The 25,783-nt window shown below is 36.4% G+C and overlaps 1 protein-coding gene across 9 annotated transcripts in view; it reads left to right on the top strand.

Moving 5' to 3' along the window:
* CTDP1 (CTD phosphatase subunit 1) overlaps nt 1-25,783 on the top strand; it is a 128,650-nt gene that overhangs the window by 12,118 nt on the left and 90,749 nt on the right. For all 9 annotated transcript variants that reach the window (XM_072853482.1, XM_072853484.1, XM_072853483.1 and 6 more), the window contains exons 2-8: nt 5,085-5,168; nt 8,243-8,336; nt 9,739-9,867; nt 11,191-11,341; nt 17,615-17,705; nt 18,831-18,997; nt 20,617-21,702. In XM_072853482.1, coding sequence (XP_072709583.1) covers nt 5,085-5,168; nt 8,243-8,336; nt 9,739-9,867; nt 11,191-11,341; nt 17,615-17,705; nt 18,831-18,997; nt 20,617-21,702 — 1,802 coding nt within the window. The remainder of the gene's footprint in view (nt 1-5,084; nt 5,169-8,242; nt 8,337-9,738; nt 9,868-11,190; nt 11,342-17,614; nt 17,706-18,830; nt 18,998-20,616; nt 21,703-25,783) is intronic.

The raw sequence follows: 25,783 nt of genomic DNA on the forward strand, positions 1-25,783 counted from the left end.
CATTCACGCATTTGGAAAATTGCACTATATTTTCTATGCCAGTGCACGCTTCCTTGAAATAGACTTTGTTAAGAGAATAAATAATACTTATGTCTCCATGTTCAAGCTAGTCTTGAACAGACAGATAGGTAAGATAAATGCTAATGAAGTGGCCTGGTTACTGTGGGGAGAAAATGTGAGTTGTTGAAACTGCCTCTGTTCTCTCCTAGTCTTAGCCCTGTTTGTAAAAACATTTTCACCATTGATCTTTTCCCATCAGTGCCCTTGCTGGACTCCTCTGTCAGCTGCTTTGGCTCTCTAAACCCAGCAGCAAACCTGGATAGGGCTATTCAGTTCTTCTACCTCCCAAGGTACTGAAATAATCCTTTCTGGAAGTGCCAAAGGAGGGGGCGGGCTTTCAGAGGAAACATGAGGGTGGGGAAAAAAGAAAGTAAGCCATTGGAGCAGTTGCCTCTGGAAGTGGAGCCAACCTGTAATAGAAGGCCATGGCTAACGTGCACTCAAGTTAGACTAGTTCTGAACAACTGAGATACCCTATCTGTTACCATGTTATGCTGGGTACTCTTAAGGTACAGCTCTTGCAGCTTTCTTCAGTAAAGCTGTGTTATGCCAATTGTACTGGTGTGCTGCAGCTGGCTGACCCCCTGTGGCTGCAGGTAGGTGTTCTCCTCTATGATAAGCTAGCTCAAGAAGTTCTTGGTCCCGTCATCCTGTAGCTTCTGCACTTGCTGCCATCATTCTTTGCTGCTGGAAGTGTTAGATCATGCTGAAAAAACAGATTTAAAAAACTAAAACCTTTAGGGGATTGTGTTTTGGTTGTAGTGGGTTTCACTTCAGTGATCTAGTTAACTGGTTGCTACAACTGAGGGGTAGCAAATTGTAGCATAGATACTGGAACTTTATGTGCTGGCTTTCCCAGTATAATTAACCTACCAGGAGCCACAGCCATGATTGTGCTTGATACAAAGTTCTTGCATTTGGAGTCAGCGCTAATGACCAGGCCTTAGAATTAGTATAGGCATTGACTTCCTCTGTTAATAAAAGCAAAATGCTCATATTGGATATCATTAAAGCTTTCCTATTTTTTTTTTTCATTCCCATGCTGCTGATTGAAAAGAGATATTGTTAACACTTGTTTTAGAAACAGTCAAAATGTGTAAGTGTGGAAGTGCTGGGAGAACAGTGATGGGCTTATGGTCATCTGCATCCTGAGGCTGTTGGTAAATGTCTGCCCCTATCCATGATCGTTGCAACAAAAATAAAATTTTGCTATAATGGCACACCTAGTGTCTCTGTTTCTTGTTTACAAGCACATCTGGAAAGAATGTGAATAAGATCCTAGAGTGGGTTTCCTTATTTACTTATTCAAGTTTTACTTAAATCCCATTGTATTTTGTTACTTAAAAGAAACCGTGTGGGCAGTTTGCTGTCCTGTTGCAGTCCTTTGGCTATCAGGGTGGTTATTGGAAAGATCTACCCCCCTCCACAGCCACCCCCCAAAAAATGTGTGCCTTCCACAGCCCAACAGCTCTTCCCCAGTGCTTGGCTCACTTGCACAGTTTGTAAAACTGGAGAAAGATTTTGCATCTCTTATAGCAGTTTTCCTTGAAATGTTATTGTTGGAGTAGCTGATGAGCTCCACTTATCATCAAGTGGGTCCTGGAGAAGTTGAGAGAGAAAGAGGAAAATGCTGTTAATGCTGTCAGCAGTAGAATGTATTGTAATTCTTCAAATTTGGGGGAGGGATCTGTTTCTTCTCTTCAGAAATGGAGTAGGGAGTGGCTCTGTTCTTTAAGCAGATTTCAGTCATGACCCAGAGAAGAGAACAAGCAGAAACCTGAACCCCTATTTGGTATATGCAGCCATTTAAAAATAGATATGCACACTTTGATTCAGCTCGCAAGAGCGAAGCCTGATAATTGTCTTGGATCTTGGCCATTATATTTTGAAAATCCCTCACTTCAACAGTAAAAGGAGCGTTTCCAGTTCCAAAATTCACAAAAGTAATTTTACTTGAGTTCTCTGCTTGTTCTTCACAGTATATTCCTTTTTAGTAATTAAACCATATGTGCTAAAATTTAAGTGAGTAAAATATTTAAGTATGCTTAAGCCTTAGTAGAGTTCAGGCCTTCTTTCTGCAGCATTAAGTACTATGTGGGTTTAAGGTTTTTCCCCTGGGAGAAGTCTGCTTAAAATCTTGACAGTTGTACTTGAAACTTGACCAGCTTGGTTGTATGGTGCTCAGAAGTTCACCAGTACTCTGGAGTTCTATCTCTGTCCTTTGGGTTAAACATCATCACAGAGAATAGTATGCCAGAGGGCTTGGTATCATGTACTTTTTATCTCCAACAAGCATAATAAAATTAGGTGTTCTGGTCATATTTAAATGTGCAGGGGCAGAACTGATATTTAGCAGTGCTGCTAAGTGTATGATAAGGTATAGAGGTGCTGTTTAGGAACAATATCAATGAATAATTTAGAAGTCTAATTTTCTTGTAAGAATCTCTGCTCTCTTAAAAGGATGAGATGATGTGTAGCAGTACATGAACAGAAACTCTTGCATGTCCTAATTTGAATCATACCTCAGCCCAGCAGTATACCAGCTCGTCCTTTCGCATTCCTGGAGTGTGATGTTACCTCGGGTGCAAAGTAGAGAATGCCTGAAGATATTTTGGCTTCTAAGCTGGCAGCAAAAGACTTTTTTCCTGAACTATTGAAAACCAGTTAAATTGGGGTAAAAACTCAGTCATTGTAAACTCTTATGCACACTTCTGTAGCTTGTATCATGGGGGTGTTTTGGCCTTTTAGGTGGCTGTGTAATTTCAGGTTCATACACTGAACACAGGTTGAAGAGCAATTCTGACATGGTCCTTAGTTTGAGTTGGTAGCCCTAAAAGAAGGAACTTGGCGATGAATCAAGGTAAAAGACAGCAAGACAGACATATTGTCAAAGGAAGGAGGGAGAAGAGTCATCAAATGAGGTAATGCAAACGTAGGGGGATGAGAGGAGAACTAAATAATCAAATGATGAGTTGCCATAATGAAGGGCCACAAAAATAATTTCTCTTGTGCAGTTCTTGTACAAAACCAGGACTGACTATTTATTATTTGTTTCCTGTGAAATACATACTGTGTTTAAAAAAGGAGATCTGAAGTGCTTACACAGGAAGAGGGGTTATAACTTCCAAGCAGATGATGACTGCCAGTGAGAAGGGAATAGATCTGCACTTTTGTAAATGGTAGTATGATGGCTTGTGAAGACTTGTCTTTAAATAGACCTGACCTGAATCTAGTTTTTACTCTCAAAGAGGAAAAAATCCTCAGCATGGGCATCAACTGCCATTTTGTTAGTAGAGTCATCAGTCTTCTGGTCCTTGAGAAATGAATGACACACTGGAAATAAGCAGTTGCAGGCATCATTTGGAAAGTGGATTTCCTTTTGGAATTCCCAAATGCTTAATAGTCAAATATATGAATGAGAGATTTGAGCATGCGGAACAGTTTTTCTCCTGGTGCTGTCTGCTTATTGCAATGAAGATTTGAAGCCAAAGAGAAAACACTGCAACCAGCTTATGAAGGAGCTTGGATCTGAGTTTTTTTAGCTGCTTGACTTTTTTATTTTTCTAAAATACTAGAGAGATGCTGCAGCTCATGGTCACAGAATTGGGGAAATTTTGTAGTAGCTGAACTATATCTACTTATTAGAGCTTTTTTAAAATAAAAAACTTAGTCTGAAAGATCAACTCCTTCAAGTCTATTGAAGAAAATGGGAGAAGTCTCTTGTAATGATGGTTCAAGTAAATCAAGAGAAAATAAATGACAATATTTTCAAGACCTTAAACTGTGAGAACTGAATTTGAACAGAGGAGCACTTTAGTTCCGTCATTCAACTAAAAGCAGACTTTGTCTTCTAAGCAGTTTGCAGTAGTAAATGTCACACTTCTCTGCATTTAAAGCTCTATTTTCTGGTTTGTTTTAGCCATTCTTTAGAAGAAAGAATAAAATATCCTTTTGCATGTGTTTATTTTAAAATGTGGCAATCCAAGGCTTAAGGATCAAAAATTAAAATATTTTTGTGAGAAGACTGGAGCAATATATGTTTCTGCCGTGACGTAAGAAAATAATAAACAAAGATGAAATCAGTATAGAACTCATCCTCCTGTACTTGGCACTGATGAGGCTGCACCTCGAATACTGTGTTCAGTTTTGGGCCCCTCACTACAAGAGAGACATTGAGGTACTGGAGCGTGTCCAAAGAAGGGCATTGAAGCTGGTGAAGGGTCTAGAGCAGAAGTCTTATAAGGAGCAGCTGAAGGAACTGGGATTGTTTAGCCTGGAGAAGCGGAGGCTGAGGGGAGACCTTATTGCTCTCTACAACTACCTGAAAGGAGGTTGTAGAGAGGTGGGGGTTGGTCTCTTCTCCCAAGTAACAAGCAATACGACAAGAGGAAATGGCCTCAGGTTGTGCCAGGGGAGGTTTAGCTTGGATATTAGGAAAAATTTCTTCACTGAAGGGGTTGTCAAGCATTGGAACAGGCTGCCCAGGGAGGTGGTTGAGTCACCATCCCTGGAGACTCAGGGACTGAGTCTCCCTAAAAGACTTGTAGATGTGGCACTTAAGGACATGGTTTAGTGGTGGACTTGGCAGTGCTAGGTTAACGGTTGGACTTGATAATCTTAAGGGTCTTTTCTAACCTAAATTATTCTATGATTCTAAAGTTTCCATGTTTGATTTTCATTAATGTGTAGCTCAGTAGCATATTAATGGGGAGTTGTATCTAGTTGAATGTAAACTGTTTCTGGGCAAACAATCCTTGCTTTGTTAATACAGTGAACTTCAGTGCTAAACTAAGGTTAGAAACTGACATTAATATATGTTTTGGTAACTTATAAAGGGTGAAAATGAATAATTTGAATATTTACTTGCTGTATTTTTCCCTATGTTGGGGCAAAAGCATATATCTAAGGGGACCGGCGCTCAAATCATAACCAGAAATTATTCTTTGAACTCTTTCAATCTGCAGTCATTAATCTAAGTGTCCAGAATCAACCTGCAATAAACGGAATGACTACATCTTTTTCAGGGGTGTCTTGGTGAGACTGGAAGGATGCAGCCATCCTGTTGTTATGAAAGGCTTGTGTGCAGAATGTGGCCAGGACTTGACTCAGTAAGTATTCTCAGCTCTTTTTTCCAGCTTCTCCTTGCTTTTGATTAGGGATGCAATCTCTTCCTTCTCTCATCTACTTCTTTGCTTCTCCATTCTGAGTCTTGGTAGTTATGAATCGTACCTATAAGGGTAACTGTGAAGTTGTATGTACTAGTAGGGAGGTAGAACAGTATTCATACTGCCTAACATAAGTAGGTCTACTTAGAGTGCTCTTATAAGTAAAATTGAGAGAGTTTCCTCTAAAAGTTAAATTTCAGCATAAAGCACTCTTTCACATTTGCTTCTAAAAAAAATATATGTATCTATTGGGATTGGCTCATTAAATTGTTGCTTAAAGTTGGGTGGTCTGAATATATTAATTCTTAATCACATTAATAGTGTAATAATTTAATAAAGTATATTTCTTTACTGAAAAATTTCTGCTTGTAGGCAGGAATCAGTGTTCCTCGTGGATAAAACCAATACATGAAGAGGAAATAGGCAGGATCTATGCCACTGTTGCAATGTATCTTAATTTACTTTTGCTATTTACACAAGACACTTGGTTTGTCACCCTGAAACTTTCAAGTATGTGCCCTCTTTCTCCTTATATGTCACTGTAGTCACAGATACATTGTTTAGAACTATATTTCCTTTTAGCCATTACAAGGATTCATAACGAGAAATATGGGTGAATAAGATGCCATGTGGGTACTTGAGTTACAGTTCATGTTACAAATTTATGATGTAATAACTGTGCACACTCTTTCTGTGGAGATAAATGTAGGGTAACTTACTACCTTAAGCAGAAAATGTGAAGAGTGTGCATACATACATAAATTCTCATCACAGTGTATACTACTTTGCTTTTAATCTACTCATAACTGAGGTTGAGAGTTGTAAGGTGTGTCAACAGTGACTTAATAAACCTGAGAGTTTTATCTGTGCAGGTGTAAATAGCTGTGAGGTAATATCAGTCTCATTCATGTGACCTTGCTTCATTTGTACTGACTGAATGGGAGCTAGCTTGTCTCCAGTGCTTTCAATTTAAGGCTTCAGAACTGTTTTCAATTTTTTTGTGAAATATTCTGCCATGGAACTACTTAGGCCAAAAAGACAGTAAATTCAAAAGATGACTGTGTTTTTCTTTTGCTCTGTCTCATTGCTAATACAGTTGGTAAAGAGAATGTTTCTTATGCATATTGAATTACTAATTCAACAGCTGTTTTCCAAAAAGGACTGTATAGTAGCCTGGATTTTGGAAATGAGTGTTGCATACTCATTTCATTTGGAAGGAAATACTTTGGTTTCATTTTAATTCATACTCATTATTAAGAATTATTTTGTGAGCATTATCCCATAAACCAGTGCAAGTGGACTGAATATTGAAAAAGTTATGCAATATGTAGCCCACTTAATGGTTGGATATAACTTTTCATTAAAAGGTAACTATTAATATTTTGGAAACAAGTATTATTTGGCAAAACAACAAACCTAACAAAAGTTAGGATAATAGTGAATATGGCTTTGCCTGCCCTGAATGAATACTTGATTTGAGGTTTGAATAGTCACATCTAAATATTTCTATACTGCTATTATTTCATTAAAAATCTAGATAAATTCAGGGTATGCAGTGAATTTGGTTTTCTCAATTAATACTCCTCTACTTCAGATGATGTATAAGCCATTTTGTATAAAATGCAGACATCTGGAAGTATGTGTTAGGTCTGCTGAGCCTACATCAGAAGGCAATTCAAAAGTATCAGTGCTTTTCTTGCTTGAAGAAAAGTGAGTACAGCCAGGTCACTGGTGTTGGTCAGTGGTGCATCCTTTCTGTTAAACAATTCTTATGCTCATTCAACAAATGGTGTGAAAACAGTTCATCTTTTTTAAAGGCTCATTTAAAATACTGTTCAGTGTTATAAATGAGGTATTCTGAACTCTGAAGCAAAGGATGTAAGATGCTAAAATGTGCATGTAAACTTTGGCCCAAGTGAAATATGTCTTTCATTTCTGGGTATCAGTGCTTCCAGACACTATGGTACAGTAAAAGCATATCTGTCTGTGATTGTGTCTACCTCAACACAGCTCAGTAACATTTTTTTCCTCATGAGCTTGCTTGTCATGAAGTGAAAAGTAAGTGAAGTTTAACTCTCACTGTAGATCTGATACCAAATTTTGCCCTTGGTAGGACAGATATTTGGGAGAATTAAAAGATGTGCATGTGTCACATAGGACAAAATTTGTACAATAGTATTTTTGATATTGGTGAACCATAAATAATGTCTTTAAAATTAGATATCAGATTTCCCAACAAATTGATCTGTGTAAGCTGGAAGCTAGTGATACTGATGCTATGTGGGGTTACTTGGTCAGTTTTCAAGGAATTTCATACTTGTGTGTGTACACACAACACTCTCTCTCTCTCACAGATAGATATATATCTGAGGATGATATGTATTTTGTATATGTTAATATTTATCTGTATATTCGTGCATCTATATATCATGGATATGTATACGAGTAAGACTGCATGTGTGTATAATATATACATAAATAAAATACAGGCACACACATGTAGTACCTCATCCTGTTTGTGCCAAAGGGAAAAAGCATGCTACATGTAAAGAGTAACTTTGCCTATCCTTTGCTTAAATTTATTTAATAGTCTGGCTTGGAGAAAAGTAGATAATTGCATGTTGAGTGATTGCAAAAAAAAAAAAAAAAGGAAAGGAATAGTTTTAAGTTTGAATGGTTTGGTAATTGTACTTAGTTTATAACTGTTTTCTAATGCCAGTCAATACATAGATGTCTATTTCATCTTGGTGTCATTTTTAATGAAATAATTATGTGGAAGCATAACTAATTACAGTGACTTTTTGCAAGGTTTTTATGGTGAGCTGCTTTGATATCTCTATCCATTTTGTTCAGTAACTTGCATTAACAAGAATTTGAAAGAGTGTATTAATCAAAATAGCTCTCTTTAATCATAGCTTTTTGGTGGTGACTAGTTTGATACTACAGATTTTACTGCGTTCAACTTTTCACTAAACTATTACTCTCTCTTTTGATGCTTCTTTTTCCTGGGTGATTAGGATACGAAGCAAGAATGGAAAGCAGAATGTGCCATTATCCACAGCAACTGTGTCTATGGTTCACAGTGTCCCGGAACTGAAAGTTAGCTCTGAGGTAAGTACCATCATGCTTTCTTTATTCATACCTTTCACTGTAGCTCTACAATTGAGAAGGTTAATTATAGGAATTTGTTCAATGTTGTATACGCTTCATACAGAAAGTTTCACTTCCCTTTGAACAGGAATTTGGTGTTGAACATCAGTAGCCCAGAGGTTTTGTGTGTTTACCTTAATGCAGATTGATTGTTATAAGGTTTTATAGTGGGTTTTTTTAGAGCTGTGCGCTGAAAAGATGGCAATTCTGTGACAGCAGCCTGAAAACTTACTACTTGAATGGTTTTTTTTCTAAGAATGAGCTGTTTGTGGAAACCTAGCTTCACCCTTCACCTTGAAATTGGTCCCACTAGATACAGTAAAGCTAGTTCATTTGCAACTTACCTGTATGTTAACTTTATTTCATTATTTTTCAAATATTCCGTTCAGCTGAGTTATCAAAATATGCTTGTTCATCCCTCAGTTTTTTTAGAGAAAAAAGCATGTTTATTTTGAAGATAAACATTCTATTTATCTTCCTTACCAACTTGATCTTTTTTTACCTTTTTATCTTGCTGCTAGCTCTTTTTTTTTGTAACTCTTCAAAGAACCTCAATGAGAAGAAATGTGAAGACATAAGCAGCTAGAACTGTCCTCATTGTAGAGGAGTGTTTCAAAGGGCAATTTGCACTTGACTCCTGCTTCTTCATAATGCTCCACTTTGCTTTTAAGTTTAGCTGTCTTGTGGGTAACAAGACAACACTGCAGCTTGCTATCAGAAGTGGTTGAAGTGAACAGAGAGCTTAATGTACTTTGAAAGTTTGTAAATATGCACAAGAGGAGTGAACTTCAACTCAGGTTTATTGAAGTATAAGGTCTTTGATACAGTGCCCATGTAGAACTACATAATCTAACTATTTATGTCTGAAGGCATATGTTCTTTAAGCTCAGGTTGACAGTTACAATCACTTCTGTCATTAGCAGCTTCAGTTTTATACTCAGCCTGGTGTTGTCAGCCATATTTTTCCTAATTGATACAAAATTGCTGAACGTAGCAGCCATAGTTTTCAGATCTACTGATGCTCTTGTCCTTTGTGTACCCCAAAGCTACTGTTATTTCCTCCCAATACTCTTGGCCTTAAATTAATTTGGTGGTTACTTATTTAAATTTGGAAGTTGTTGTGTTGAGTTTATCAATTTTAAGAGTTACTAGTGTCACAAAGATCTGAGAGTAGACTTTGGGAATTTTTTTTCCCTGTAGAAAAATTGCTGACAAAGCTGCCATCACTACAGTCATGTTGAAGCATCATTTCTTATGCAGTTAGTTTGTAGCAGAACTTCTTCTCAAGTTTACGATACACAAAAGGCAATAAACCTAATTTATTTCTTCTAAGCTGAGCTTAGTTGTGAATATTTTGTTACAGCAAGCTGAGCAGCTAGGAAGAGAAGATCAACAGCGACTACATCGAAATCGAAAGCTGGTGCTCATGGTAGATTTGGACCAGACATTGATCCATACTACAGAACAGCACTGCCAACAAATGTCTAATAAGGTAAGTATTTGATGTTAACTTTCAAGCCAAAGTAACAACAAGAATATTTCTAACAATATTTAAATGATGGCTCTTTAAGAAAACATTCTGTGGCTAGGTAAAATTGTAGTTGAAGAATAACAGAAAATGAGAAACAAGTCTTCTGAAATATGTTCATTTTTAGTCCACATTTAAATTGATGGTTTTCTTTCTTCCATTTATGCTTTCCTGCACTTTTCCATTCCAGTCACTTTAAGCAAGAAGTTTCAGGTAGCTATTTTTAATCTCTGCTTTCTTTCCTCTACAATTCACAAGCTCAGTACTCAGTAATGTGACTTTTTTCCCTCCAAGTCTGAGGTGGATATAGTGAATTACTATTGGAAGTCCTGTGTGTTACTACATCTGTCATTCCATGAATATGTCTGGTGATTTTTTTTTTTGCTTCAGTTTTGGTTTTCTGGGGGAGTTTGGGTGTTGCTGTTTAATGTCTTAATGAAACACTTGTCATTGAACTGATAGGGACTATTGGCTTGTAATATTTCCAATTTGGAAACTTTAAAACAAGAAGCACGTTGGAATGTGTCTACAGTGTCTTGTACAGGAGGATGCAAATTAAAACTCCAGTGTCATGCAAACTGCAGTTGCTTAGTTCCTCTTGCCATTCTCTCATGTCCAGTAGGTTCAGTGTGTGTTCATGCCTGATACCAAAATACAAGCTGTAAATGTACTTGCAATTGAGAGGAAAGGGAACAGAATCTTCAGCTTAAAGATTAAGAAACCTAATGTATTTGAAAGGCTATGTCTTCATCTGTATAAATGCATGGTTTGAAGAAAAACATTTTTTAAAAGATTTTGAGATTTTTAACTGGGATCTTTATCTGCAAACTTCCTTCCTGGTTTGCTATTTGATGGTATGTTTCCATAGACATAAAATTATTTAATTCAACAAAGTCTTTCTCTGAGCTCAATATGTGCTGAAACTAATCTGAGTGAAGTTCACTGAGTAGTACTGATTGGAGTGAGATCCTGAACTCTCTGAGAAATTTCTCAAGTTGCTTTTTTCAGATTGGTTTGCTGTAAGTAAAGATTTGAATGAAAGTTACCTTGGTCATAAACTTTTCAACAGTGCAGCTTCCTGTGTTTGAAAAACTTAGTGTTGGACTGCCTGGCACAGAGAAAAAATGTGCTTTGGATTTTATTCATCCACATAATCTTTGCGGCCAAAACTTGCTTTAGCCTAGCCAGACTGAATAAAAGTAGTGGAAGTGATGGAAGAGGGTGCTTTTGGAATGCTGGCATTTTTGTTTGGTATTTTGATAATATGAAACATGCTTTTTCTTCTAGGGAATATTTCATTTCCAGTTAGGTCGGGGTGAGCCTATGTTGCATACTCGTTTGCGTCCTCATTGTAAGGAATTCCTGGAAAAAATTGCCAAGCTGTATGAATTACATGTTTTTACTTTTGGCAGCAGACTGTATGCACATACAATTGCAGGTGAGTAGTATGTTACATTTAACAATGTGAGTATGAAGGCTGATTATGTAAATATAACTAGTTTTCTTTCTGTGGTTGTTTTCAAGTATTTGTTCTTTGTTTTGTGCAAAAACACTTCCTAAATAGTCCTGTAAGCAGAATTCTTGGCTTGTTTACAAGTCAGTGGCTGCATGGCCTGTAATTTTAGAAATAATCCTTTTTTTCCCATCAGACGTGCTTTTTTTGCTTCCCTGATGGTTAGAGAATCAGATTGTGGCACAACAGCTAGTGCCTTCCTATTGAATTAAGTAAGAAATTATGCTGATGGGCTGTAAAAATGATCTGCAACATCACTTGTCTTAGAAATCTAAAGCAATAATTCCATAAAAATCAACAACATGAAATTATCTCCTCCTGTGGGGACCCCCCCCTGCTGTTTCCTTTCACCAAAGGAAGTTTGGCTGCTATAAATGAATTTACAGCAGTTCTGTTTGTGTCCTGGAGCTGAGATGTGCTTATTCGAGGAAAAACACAGATCTAGCAGTATTTTCATATATGCTTCTCAGGAACTTAGAAATATTTTCTCCTAGTAACTGAAAACTTGCATTTAAATTATAGCAATAGTAGTCTATGGTGTGGGTCACTGGCTGAAATGTTTTCTTTTTTCCAACAAACATAAGAGAAACCTACCCTGTTATGCAAGCAAGTGGGTCAAATTCATATTAGGAGTGTGACCATGTGTAAAATTGGCTTTCACTCCATCTTGAGTCTTCCTTGACAGAATAGCATTTTCACCTCAGACTTTAAGTCTGTCGGACTAAGACGATATAGCTAATAATGTTTGAGGCTATGACTCTGCATGTCAAACTGTCCTTGCTGCTGTTCCATGTCTCCTACTTGTTTTTTTAAGTTGTCTTTCACATCTGCTTTTTTTGTGTCATGTTGCCACGAGTGCCTTGAGCAACGCTATCCCAATGATCCTGCTTCTTGGCAAGAAAGGAAGATTCCAAAATAGTTAAAGCGCTAACTATCCTAGTTAGCTCTAGAACAGTTTAGAAAAGAATTGTGTAATTAGAATTCTTTATGCATGTTAAATAAGCCACAGAAGATACTTACAATGACAACTATAAGAGACTTCTGTAATCAGAAAGCGATACCTATTTGTGGTCTCCAACTAATTCTCCTTGAAAGAAAGTTCAGGAGAGCCATGTCCTGTCCTGCCTGTCCAAGTGAATGTTTCTACATTACTCAGTATTTATTGGCTGAGTTGTTTGAATAATCTTCCGAAAGCTTTGTCAGTCTCACTGTTGGATTATACATTGTGTACTGCTAATGCATTAACACTTTCGTATCCTGCTGTCCTTCTCAGAGTGTGGTTATTTCTTGTGTAGCAAAAGGGGAACGGTATTCTTACACACTAGGTCTAAATACCTGGTAGTAAGAAAGTGGGTGGGCAATCTTCCTCACTTGGATCTGTGTGCTAAAATCTGCATGTGGCCTAAGGTCAGAAGATCTATACCAAATAAGGTCAGAAGACGTATAGCAAATATGCTTCAGAGCCAGGGAGAAGAATGAGTTGCAGAGGTAGTTAACTCATGATGCATGCGTGCGTGCTTCCCCAATGATTGATCTTCTCTCAATGTGTGATTTTTGTCCTGTGTTTGCTCATTTTAATCTCGGAGCTAAAATTTGGATTACCCTGCAGTCCCCATGCTGGCACAGACTGGTATTTATAATGTGACAAGCCTCTTCGTGGGCATTATATTTGAGCTGTTCCATCTGTTCCATAGAGGAAACAGCCACCAAATGAGCAAATTAGGGTACTGCTGCTTCCTGACATCCCTGGACTTCTGGATTTTTGCCTGAAGCTGTCTAACCTCTTCAAAAGCATTCAAACTACAAGTGGATTACTTGTACTGTGATGATGATAGCTTCAGCTGAAATATGTCATATGGAGAAACAGTTGATACAGCTTTTGGTCCACATACTCACCTGTGTAACCAAGATGCGGTAACAGAGAAATATGTAGCTAATACATACAGGGAACACTTGATGGCAGTATTGGTTAAATGACTTCTCGCAGAGAGCTGTCAGTTTGATATTTTACTGTTGTCCCTATGTTACATAAAGGAAGGACTTGTAATAAAATACCAGGAATCTTTTTCATAAGAAAAAGGATGTTTTCTTAGGTCCTCCATATACATCCTATACTTCTTTGTGAAATCTGAACTCTGAGCTGCTGCTTCCATGCCCTGGAAGGCTTTTTCCTCATTTTGCAAACATATGACATTTTGTCAGTCCTTTTCTCTCATCCCAGCTGACTCCTATCAGCTGTTAAGTGGGATTAGCTGATATTTGTAAACACCATTTATGTCTGCTGAAGTCATTTATCCTAAACCCTTTCTTATTTGACACATTTACAAAGTAGTATCTTGTAGTATGTTTATGAAGATGAGTTTTGGATTTTATAAGCTAGAGCTTCCTATAGTACTTCTCTTCTACATAATTATTTTGACCAATTATTACTTAATTTTTTTCCTACTTTGCATAAGAGAAGTTCGGTGTATTTAATACTGAAGTCAGCTGAAATGCTGGTGATAAGTCAGTGCCACTGTGAATTTTGAGTTCAGAGACCACTAGGCAAAAATAATGCAATGTGAAATCACTCTTAAGATTTATAGTGGAATTTAGAAAGTAGGACTAAGTTGAGGGCATTCATAGGTATGATTTGTTACAGCAAGTATACTACAGTATGTATTTCAATAAATAATTGACAGAATTTGTGCATATATGTAATCACCAGTGTCTGAAGGTCTCCAATGCAATTGAAAGATTGGGTCAACAGCTTTTTCCAAGTTCTAAAGTAGGACCTGAAGTAGAACTGGAGGTGACCTGATTCTTCAGAAATTCAATTTTAGATTTATTTTTAAAAGGACTTCTTCAAATTCATGTTGGATCCTACTGTTATATCATTTCTACTAGGAATTGCTATTTAACTCAATCTGTGTCTCAGATTTGAGACTCCCCCAATATGAGTTAGTTACTTTTGAACATTGCATCTTGTGATGTTTTTTTAACTTAACTTTACAAGTCTTATTTACAAGTTTCCTTTTCTAAGAGACTTTATATAAGATCAGGTAACACAGCTTGATAACACTGTGCAAAGACCCAGTCTGAGATACTGGAAAACAAACAACTGGGGGGAATAGTCTCTGCTAGGTAAGTCTACAGTAATAGTCCCTCATAATACGGCAGTCAAAGGATAATGATAATGTCTTCAGTTTGTTCAAGAAACAATGTAGAGGCATACTTAACACATTGTCTAATTTATGAGAATAAATGGAAGCTCAGTTTTGATTTGAAACAGCATGTCTTTGTCTTCAATCATTTTGACTTCTTACAAAAGGCTTTAATTTTTTTAAACATGCTTACAAAATGAGAAATGCATCAACATTTATCCTTCTGCTGGAATGATTTGTGCAAACTGATACTTCAATAAAAAAAATTTCTGTTAAGAAAAAACTTCATTATCGACACTAAGGCAGCAAACTGTGACCATAATCATTTTTCAGGATATGGTGGTGGAAAATGGGTAGGAATAAATAAATAAATGAAATAAAGTTAAGAATACATCTCAGGAACAGTTTTGCTGTTTCTGTATACTCAATGAGTTTATATATAGATCTTTTCATTGCTCCAAAGTCATAGAAACTTGCAACAAAATGCCCCCCCCCCCCCCGAAAAGTGACATCATCTAAACAGACACTTTTTTGGTGGTCTGTATTGACTTTTCTTAAAGAAAAAGCCACCAATGCTTTGGAAGGTATTTGGAAGGCCATTTGAAACCTGCAGCTTCATTATTAAAGGTTAATATCCAAACAGTGTACTATCTTAAAATTCTAAATCTTCCAATATGTAGCTTGTGAAAAGATTTTTATTTTGAAGGTAGTAGAGTTTTTAATGCTGAGGATTTCTCAGTTCTTTGTTACTGAAAGCAGTATAATAATGATTTTTTTTTTAATAAAGAAGTTAAATGTTAGCCTTTAGTTAGTTTTATCTTGGAGGGCATATCTGCATTTACTTATTTTTATTGTAAAGTTTTTATTTCTTCAAATTTATGTTCTATTTGCAATCATAAACCAACTAAAAGTTAATGTTTTAACTAACAGTATGTGGCCTAGCCACTAGGTGTCTTGTTTGCTCTTGCATGGAGCAGAATTGCTAAATAGGTTAGTGAAAAGCCAATATAGTCTTTTCAAAGATTTAAAGAAGATATTAACATGCTATTGAAGAAAACAAATTATGTATGACGAATGATATGTTATCTGTCATTTCCCTGAAATGTGAAAACATCAGGATTATGTCTGTTATGTTGATTCAATTGGCTAGGCAACATCCAAAAGAAACCAAACAGCTTAAGACCTGTAAAGAACTTCTTTAAAAGACCAGTGCTGTTTTCGGTATTGCTGTCCAAGTAGCTCTAGCTTTGAAAGACCCGACTCTCTTAAGATGGGCTTTTATCTTTGCAGGTGCATCTCTGGTGAGCTGTATCCTCAGTGTATTTTTAGTGAATTATCAGGGGGAAAAAAGTATTAATTTTAAATAAGTCTTTAGTAAAAGCATTATTGAAAAGCTCCGGAACACTGTCTCATCTCTAATCCCTGGCAGCCAGGGTTTCTGTGTTTGGGCTTTCTTAGTTCAACTTCCCTTTACTTACAGGTTTAGCTAGACAACACTGCAACCAGATGCCTCACTGTGGTTTTGCCATTTAATCAGTGTACTCCTGTCCAATTTAGTGTAGAGAGTCCCTGTGTATTCAGATAATTAGTAGAAGAGAACTTGGCTGGGGAGAACAGAAACTTGTATGACAGCTTATGCAGTTTGTCAAAATATCTGTGTGTATGGCAATAAATCTTTGTAGCTAATTCTCTCAATTCATTATGCCTAGGTACTGCAAGGGTCTCACTACAGGGGATGATTCTACGAGTTTGCAGCAATTCTTAAGCATAGTCGGGTGAGTTAAGGTTGAACCTTTGTCCTTAACTCGGAATTTTCTTGCTTTTATGGGTTTTAAGTTATTCCAATTACACATTAATATTAAATACATACAGGATCGACTTTTCAGAAGTGATGACTGTTTTTTTTGTTGTTGTTGTTGTTTTTTGTTTTTTTTAAATTTATACCCTCTGTTTTTGAAGACCTAACTTAATGTACTCCTGGGACCTGGACTTCTAAAAGGAGTTGAACATGTGTTCTGTGCAAATTTCAAAGCTCCTTTAAAGAAAATTAAAGTTGGTCCTCTAGAGTCTGTAGTCATTTTGAACTCTGGTTCTGGCTATAAGATGGTCACCATTTAAAATAAAATAAAACTTTTAAAAATTGTTCCCAGATAAGTATTGACTGCCTTGTATTATTCATAAGAATAATGAGAAGTTGATGCTAACTTCAACACAAATTCAGTAAAATTAAAAATTCATATTAGCATGTAAAATGCCAGTTTCTTTCTAAGCAATCATGTGGCTGGGATCTGCTCATGAAGATGATCTTCATTATTGGAGGCTAGGTTCAGCAGCATGTGCATGTGTGTTTGTACACCCAAGTCACCATTTTCCTAAATAATGGCATTTTATCTTGCTTCAAGATCAGCTAGCACAGCTTCTCCTGTTTTGTTTTTGGATTGTCTTTTTTTTTTTAAGAGTGCAGTCAGAAAAGCTACTGCAACTGGGCCTAAATATTTCTAGGAATCCGAGGATATATTCATTGTATGTATATGTATTAAAGTATTTGTTAGAGGTACAACTTAAAACCTACAAATGCAAGAGCTCCGGCTGAAACTGTCCCTTAACTTGCCCATTGTGCTTAAGTATTGCAGCACATTGCCGACTCTTGTGAGACTTCTCTGCAGTCCCTAGGCATAATGAGCTAAGGAGCGCATTTAGCTTTAAAGAACCACCAGTAGAGAGATAAATGTAAGTTGCAAAAATCATGTGTATCTATCACCTGCTGTATCTCTTTCAGCCCAATTTATTTGGCTGTCACAAATTTAGTTATTTTAATTTCAATTTTGTTGCTATGTTGAAAGAAAGTGAGATGGGATTTTTAAAATCAATCCCACGCATTAGTTACAAATACTTGATCCACTGTGCTTACCCTTTCCCCTATATAATATCTCTTACCTTAAAATTGTCTGTTAGTTAAACTGCTGTTGCACAGATGAAAATAGCTGAATTATATAGAACATAAACAAGGAACAAACATCTTGAACATTAACTTTTAAATTTCTTCTTTCAAAAGGATTTTTGGACCCTGAAAAGAAGCTTTTTTCCCATCGGATATTGTCAAGGGATGAATGTATTGATCCATTTTCTAAAACTGGGAATCTTAGGTATGTATATGGGTCTTATGCATTAAACAAAACAGGACAACAAAGAGACAGGATATGCTAAATATAATAAAAATTACTTCCTCTGTACTTAACATGTTTATAGTCCTTCCTTATCTGCCTCGTAAATATCAACCCTGTCTCAGTAAAACTGAGGTGTTAGGTATTGCAGCATTTCATCTACTTAATGTGTTCTGTGGTACTAGAACAGTAAGAATGTGCAGCAATGGCATCATGTTTTCACTTACGCTTTTTATTCTTGTAATAAACATATTTCCACTTCATGGCTTGTGATATTGTATGACTTGTATGTTGTGGGTTTTTTGTTGTTGGTGGTTTTTTTTTTAATTAAACCAAAATTCTCAGTTTGAGGTTAATTCATATTTGAATATCTAATATTCTGGCTTTCAAATGTACTATGCATCTAGCAGCTTCTGTTCTGCAGTGTTTCTTGAAATTAGGTCATCTAGAGCATTGAATTCATATTCTAGTCTAAATTCAGGTTCTGATCGTTTCCGGAGTATAAAGCCAAGATTTTTTCTAAGACAGATATGTTCAGTATTTCATAAAGCTAGATTAAAAATTATTGCCCCCCCAATCTGACCATAGCAAATGAGAAGCTTTTTTCTTCTCTTGCTCTGTTTTCATATGCATGTGTATATCTTAAGTACTGCACCTCCTCCGCCTAGGTGATATTAGTACTTTTTGCTTCCTTTGCCTTAGAATGAATGAGTCTGCTCTTTAAAAACTATTCTTGTGTCTTTTTCCTAGTTATGTATACATAGTGTATCGTCTATGTGTAGTTGGCTTTGGGCTGTTCATCGACATGAATGGTGAAAACTAGACCAAAATGTTGTAATGTTTTGTTCTTGCAAAGGCTTGTTGGTTCCTGCTTCTAGCCTTTGGGATAGAGATTTAAAAATAGCTGTTTCCTTTTCTATTAACTTCAATTAGTTCAAATATTGAATTCTGTAATTTTAATATTGCTGGGTTGTTTTTCTTAAGTTCATATATAAGCATGTCCTGCAGACATGCTCATAATAAATGAGAACATCAACAGAAACTACTTCCATTAATAGTATTGATTTCTAAAACTGGATTAATCTTATCAACTGTTTTGTCTCTTAGAGATCTCTTCCCATGTGGGGATTCCATGGTTTGCATCATTGATGATAGAGAGGATGTTTGGAAGTTTGCACCCAATTTGATAACTGTGAAGAAATATGTATACTTTCAGGGGATAGGAGATATTAATGCACCTCCTGGATCAAGAGAAATTCAAATGAAGAAGAAAGGTAACTGTATCGTTTTTAAACTGCTTTTACAACTTTTTCCACTTTTCAAATGTGATTGATGTAAGTCATTGGTGGTCTTACTAGTATTGCAGTTGCGCTCAGATGAGCTATCCTGGACTATTGTAGTTGACAGAGTACTCCTGCAGCACAAATGCAAGTAGCTTAGTAAAACTGGACTGTTCTTGTTGATAGATTTCCTTTTAGTGGACAACCACGGCAAAAGTGGAGTACTGGTATTAGCATTTTAGCTGCTATGGCTGGAAAGCTGATGTGGCAATACACCAAATTGTTCAAAACATGTAGAGTAGGACAGTTTCTCTCTTCCCCCCCTCCATGTAAAACAAGGCCTTTTTTTTCTTCTCTGTAGGTGGTCAAGGAACCAACTTCCTCTTCTTTCTCCTTTTTGGTCCCCTTCCCTGCCTCGCTTTGGGAGCAATAGTTAAAAAACTCTGGTCTCAGCATATTGCTGAAAATGAATTTTTTGATCTCTGTTTACCTCCCCACCTAAATCATGCCAATAAAATTAGTGTGGGATTTTTCATGTCTACTGAATGTGGTGTTCTAGCATTTGACACAAGAACCTTAAGTTCAGCAGGCTCAGCAGCATAATACAGATAGTGGATTTAGAAGATATATGTCACTACGTTAGTATTAATTTGGGGACAAAATGTATTTGAAAGAACATGCCTAAGAAAATTGCAGGTTTTTTCCAGTTTAGCCAAAGGGTTTTTTAAATTTAATATATGTGAGATCACTCTTTTTCCCTTGTTGAACTAGAGGTGTCCAATATGGAAACAATAATAATGTACTCAAACTGAATCAGGCCACTATGGCATGGGACCTCTATGCTTGACTGGTATTGTTACTTGCGGGGCAGGGACATGCACACAAAAGAGAGACAAAGTAGGGTGACTTCATCCAGTGTTCTTGATGAATGTCTGTGTGCAAATTTCTGGATGTCTACAGTTCCTTTAGTTGTGTGTCTCTCCTTCTGCAGACATCTGAAGACACATCCTAAAACTATTTTTCTGCCTTTGAGTCTATCACCCTTTAATTGCATTCCAGCAGTCTCAAATGAACCTCGAACAGCATCTTTGTATTGCGAAAACATGTCTTTTCAACTATTAAAATACAGTTATTTTGTTTATGGAAAATAGGAAATATATGAAAGCCATGGAAGTTTATAAGGGAAGTTCTTGTAGTTTTAGTTCTGGATTGGGATCTCCTGAAGTGAATTCTGTCCTTTTTTTTTCTTCTCTTTAGTAGTTTCATTGTGATAAGATGTAATCATAAAACTCATGCTACAAGATAAATCCTTTAATGATTGCATAGTTAACAAATAATTACTTATGACCTGTGTGATTTTAAAAAAAAAAGCTGCTTACACTGCTTCTTTACAAAAGTGAAGTTTAAGTTTGCCAGTTCTTGCTAGTAATCGTTGACACCTAAAGTATCTTAACTTTGAAAAGCCTCGTTGTCACTTCTAAACATAGTGAAGTCTAACTGCATATGTAAACTGTGTGTTTAGGGAAAAAGAAAATTAAACTTTGATTAAGCTTTAAAAAGAAAAAAAACGGAGAAAATATATATGTTTTGTTTCTTTCTTTCCTGTGTCTTAGTAAACCACTCCACAAAACCAGAGGCACTGGATTCAGCAGTGACATTGGCAAAAGATGCTGAAGAAATAAAGAACGCTACATGTGTAGAAGAACAAAGCAATGGTCTCAAGAAAGCTACAAAGGACACTTGCACTGCAAATGGAAGTACTTCTGTAAGCAGTGAAACATCTGACTGGGATATGAACTCTCGTGATAAAGTTAATGCCCAGGACTCCTTAAATGATAGCACTGATCACAAAATGGACAGTGGGGTCACTAATGATTTGACAGATACAAAAGAATCGCAGATTTTTTCAGAACAAGTTGATAGAACAGTGATGGAGAAGCAGCAATCCCAAGACAAGACAACAAATGACTTGGACTTTGAACTGTCTAGTGACAGTGAAAGTGACGGTGGATTGGATACCAGAAAGTCATCCACTTCTGTATCAGATAGTGAGAACGAGGAAAAGAGAAGCTGGAAGAAATCCAACCAACCTCTGCAGGATGAAAGTTTGCAGAAAGGGAGTTGCACTGATGTGAATGAGAAAAAGGATGGTCTGGTGAACCATTCTGGGGACACGCAATCTCTGCCTAGTGAAAATATTCATGACAAAACTGATCTTGAAGCACAAGAAGAAAGTGAACAGGAAAGCCTTTGTGATTTAGGAAATGGGTGTGCAGACAAGAAAGAAGCTGAAACAGAGTCTCAGAATAGTGAACAGTCTGGAATTACAATGGGTGAGTCCTTAGACCAGAGTATGGAGGAAGAAGAGGAGGAGGATGATACAGATGATGATGACCATTTAATATACCTCGAAGAGATCCTTGTGCGGGTTCACACTGATTATTACACAAAGTATGATAAGTACCTGAAAAAAGAGATTGAGGAAATTCCAGACATCAGAAAAATAGTACCAGAACTGAAAAGTAAAGTCTTGGCAGATGTAACCATAATATTTAGCGGACTCTACCCAACAAACTTCCCTATTGAGAAAACACGGGAACACTATCACGCCACAGCTCTTGGAGCTAAAATTGTGAAGAATCTAGTACTGAGTGCTGATGATCCTGACAAAGCAACGCATCTCATTGCAGCACGGACAGGTAGGTAAATGAGACTAGAGTTTCCCATCAGTTTTTTTTCCTGTTACAGTTCATTCATGCCTTGAGCTGTTTTTTGTATAACCTGCAGGCTTTAATGTAACTGAGATTAGAATTGAAATTAAAGGGAAGATTCTTCCTAAAACAATTTAGAAGCTGTTTTTAGAGGCTTTTTTGCTGCTTTTTGATCAAGTGTGGCTTTTGATTGTTAAAAGGAGGACCTGCTAAATAACCTCTGATGTAATATGTCATGTTTCACTTCTTGGTTATGAGTTGGTGATACTGAGTCTTTGACTATTAAAGATGTTGAATAGAAACTTTAATATTTGTGTCAGAGAAAAGTTTATAGTGGTCTTGCTATAAAGTTATAACAATACTTTCTTTCTCAGTTTTTCAGATTTCACCTCTCATGGTTCAGTTTCACTTTGTATAGAATTCAAACGAATTATCTTAAGAGACTGGAGTCTGATGATACGCTGTCACTGCTCTCTGTGTAGTGTGTATATCTTTGTCATGGGAGATGTAAGAGAGCTTAGCCTAACTTTTGATACGTGTTTCAAAGCTACCTGTTTTTACATAGCTATAATGGATAAGAATCTGCCATAGAGGAGCTAACAGGCCATCACTAGCTTCTAATACAAACTTTTTGTGTGCACCCTGACCCTTGGTTCCCTCACTGTTGGTCTCTTGAAGTTGCATGGAATCTAAATATCTGATACCTAAAACCATGAAATCCAAAAATAAACTGCATGTTTTAGATCATCTAAAACTTCTAGGTAGTTTTAGGACATTTTTAGATGTCATAAGCAAAGAAATACACATCTGCCACCTATTGGATTATTTTTTGTTGACTGCTGTTCTTGTAAGCTTTCAGTACATTAGAAGCATCTTTGTTTCATCAGCTTGTATAAAAGAATGAGGTATATTTTCACTGGCTGTAATATAGATGTGTATACTTTTCTTGAAGTGTATATGACTTATACCTCGTTCCATTTCTTTATAGCTGACTAGGAATCATTTCTTCCTGATGAGGAGGGAGTGATTAAAAAAAAACCTCCAGTGTTTAGTGACTAAAAGGAGAGTGCTGCAGTTCCTTAATTTATACCCCTTTAAATATGAGTAGAGTTTAAAATCTATGGATTAAAACCAGTGAATGTATGAGTATATCGTGATATACTAATCAGCTATTTTGTTCATATATTAGCCTAAGTAACAATAAGGCTGTATATTTTCTAGGCTAGTGTAAACTTACCTCACTTTCCAGTTATCTCAATGTACAGTTCTAGTGGCAAAAAGCACAGGTAGCTTTTATTAAAAAGTTGGTAAGGCCAGCTGTAGCAAGAAGGGGCTGCAGTATTGACCTAGTCAAGCAGCAGAATAAAAACCGTTACCAATGGACCTGCAGTGAAGTAGCAAGTTTATATTAGTTGTCCTGATGTAGATATGCATTTAAGTAGTAAAAACAACCTAAAAACCAGAAGAGGCTGAAATTAGTTTCATCAAGATTAGCTGGGATTCTGATTTGTGAAGGTGTGATAGTTGAAATAGTGAATGGAAAGTGTTAAAATCGGTGGATTCATCAGTTTGGGACTCTAGTTTTACTACAGTTGCTAAACAGCTCTTTTAAAACTGCAGGAATAGCAATACTCTTATCAGCAAAGAATTACACAAGTTTGTCATACTTCATTGCATACATAATAGCTGTCAGTATAACTTTCATGTTTTTCCAATTTCAAATCTTAAAACTCTTCATTTCAAAGTTGCTTTTTCTAACTTGCACCAGATGGCTTCTGAATGTAGTTGTACATTGGATGCAAGTATTGTGTGATGTGATAAAATTGATAGGATAAATGTAAATGAGACCCCCCCAAACATATGCATTTCTCTAAAGGAAAAAATGTTGAATAACATTGTGTTAAGGTACACAGCATGTGATAGAGAAGCAGTTGAGGCTTTTTTTTTTGCTTGTTTTCAGAATGTACAGTTTGAGGGGGGTGGTATGTTTATATAGATACATATAAAAGTAGAACACAAGGATGTGTATAAGTAAATTATTCACTACCTGCATGTTCTTAGTGAATCATCCACTAATATAGATCTTAATATGAAAAACTATTTAACTTTACATTTTGATTACATTAATGTGCTTTTACAGTATTTGAATTGAGTTTAATAACACATTTAAAATTAATTTTTAGTGCTCTTTTGAAAAATAAATACATTTCAGGGTGGTTCATGTTTTTCAGACTTTTTGTGAAGACCTAGGCTCTCTGTCAAAACAGTCATTTAATGTTGGTGTTGCACTTGTTACTTAAAATATATTCAAATATTGCCTGCTAATTAAAACAAGAAATCACAAGAACAAAGCTATTCCTGAATTGCTGGGGTGAAAAGCCTTTATTGTCACTATGTAGAAGCTGACCCCTGCTTTCAGTAAGAAAATAATTGCACTAATTCTAAAAGTGGTAAGTTGGCAGTCTTTTCTGCCCAATGAGCTAAGACTGTTGTCATCTTTCATCATCACTTTATTTCTGTAACAATGGCAGTGAAATAGGGGGATTTAGAGTGAAAAAACTATATTCTCCAATAACCCTTTTTTGTAAGATTCTCATGGATTGCTTGTGGTTTTGGTTTTGTGATGAGTTTTTTTGTTTTTTCAACTGAAGACTGTGTTTTCTCACCTCTGGTTAGATGGGAGTACTTATGCTGCATCATGCTAATTTCATGAGGGAAACTCTGAAGTTTAATCAGAGATTTTAAGGATATAAATTGTGTCCTGTCACAGCTGGATTTGTGATAATTCAGCTGTCAACGTGATTTTCATACTGATTCTTGCGTGGTTAGAAAACAAATTCTACAAGTCTCTATTACAGCCAGTAAGCCATACAAATATTGCAACTCTGGCTCCCATGGCAAACATCTGAAGCACTGCTTTATGTCTAATTGCTGGTGAAAGAGAGAAACAAAAGCATGTCCCTTCTTGAGTTTTATTCAGGAGTCAATAACCTGAGACCAGACAATGTCATTCGGCTTCTTTTTTCTTTTTTCTTTTTCTCCTTTTTTTTAATGTGGTTGTGAAAAGGTGATTTTAAAACATACATGTCAGTTCAGTATTTCTGGGTGACCCCTCTAACAATGGCAGACTTAGGACTCGGACAAGCAAATTCACTCACGTGTTTACTTTGCATTAGCTGAGCTGTAATAAATGGCATATACTTAATCTGCAGCAGCAGTAGGGGTAAATACTGTTAGCTTTTGAGTTTTGAAGACAGAGGAACAATTTGTCAGAGGAAATAAAAAGGGAAGAAGTTGGTGTGAAACAGAGTACCCCCTAGGTCCTGGACAGATGGGTTTTCCGTGTGCAAAGTGACCACATCATAGCTTGGTGTATGGAATGAACAGCTAGTGAATACCATTTTAGATTGTATTTACAGCATTCTTGCCAGCCTATTGCAGTAAATAATTTAAATTTCTTTTATTCTTTGTATATACTTGTCTCTTTCTCTGCAGATAGGCAGCTTGTTTCTCTGCAGACACAGATACTCTGTATTCTGAAAATAAATAAATGCTTGTTCTTGGAGAAAATTAGGATTCTTTTATTATATAGGGAGGAAAATACTACCTACCTGAACTACTGTAAAACACAAGGATCTTTGTATCATCTAATCGGCTTTCATAAATCTGAGTGACTGAGAAAAGGCTACCTTATAGCCCTTTCTACTAACCTATGGGCTGCATAAATCTTACTTCAGTTTTTGAAACATCTGCTGTTTGCTTTAAGCAACAGTAAACTGCACTGGATGATGAATTGTTATAGCTGCATACACACTTGGCTAAGCAGTTACCACACTGTTCATAAACCTTGTTATGTTTGTTCCTGAACAAATGAAAGATACTGTAGTTGATTTTTGTATTGAGTTTTTGCTGGTGGAGCAGATAAAGCTGTTCAGGTCACTTAAAAATTATTCTAGTGGGGTAGGAGCGGAAATATGTCAGTTTAGGCCCTGAATTTTTCTTTTTTTTTTTTTCAAAATATATTTAATTCTTTGTCTTTTCCTGTACTTTGAAAGCTATATGGGAATAA

The sequence above is a fragment of the Ciconia boyciana genome, chromosome 2 (genome assembly GCF_034638445.1).
Source record: "Ciconia boyciana chromosome 2, ASM3463844v1, whole genome shotgun sequence".
Classification (NCBI taxonomy): domain Eukaryota; kingdom Metazoa; phylum Chordata; class Aves; order Ciconiiformes; family Ciconiidae; genus Ciconia; species Ciconia boyciana.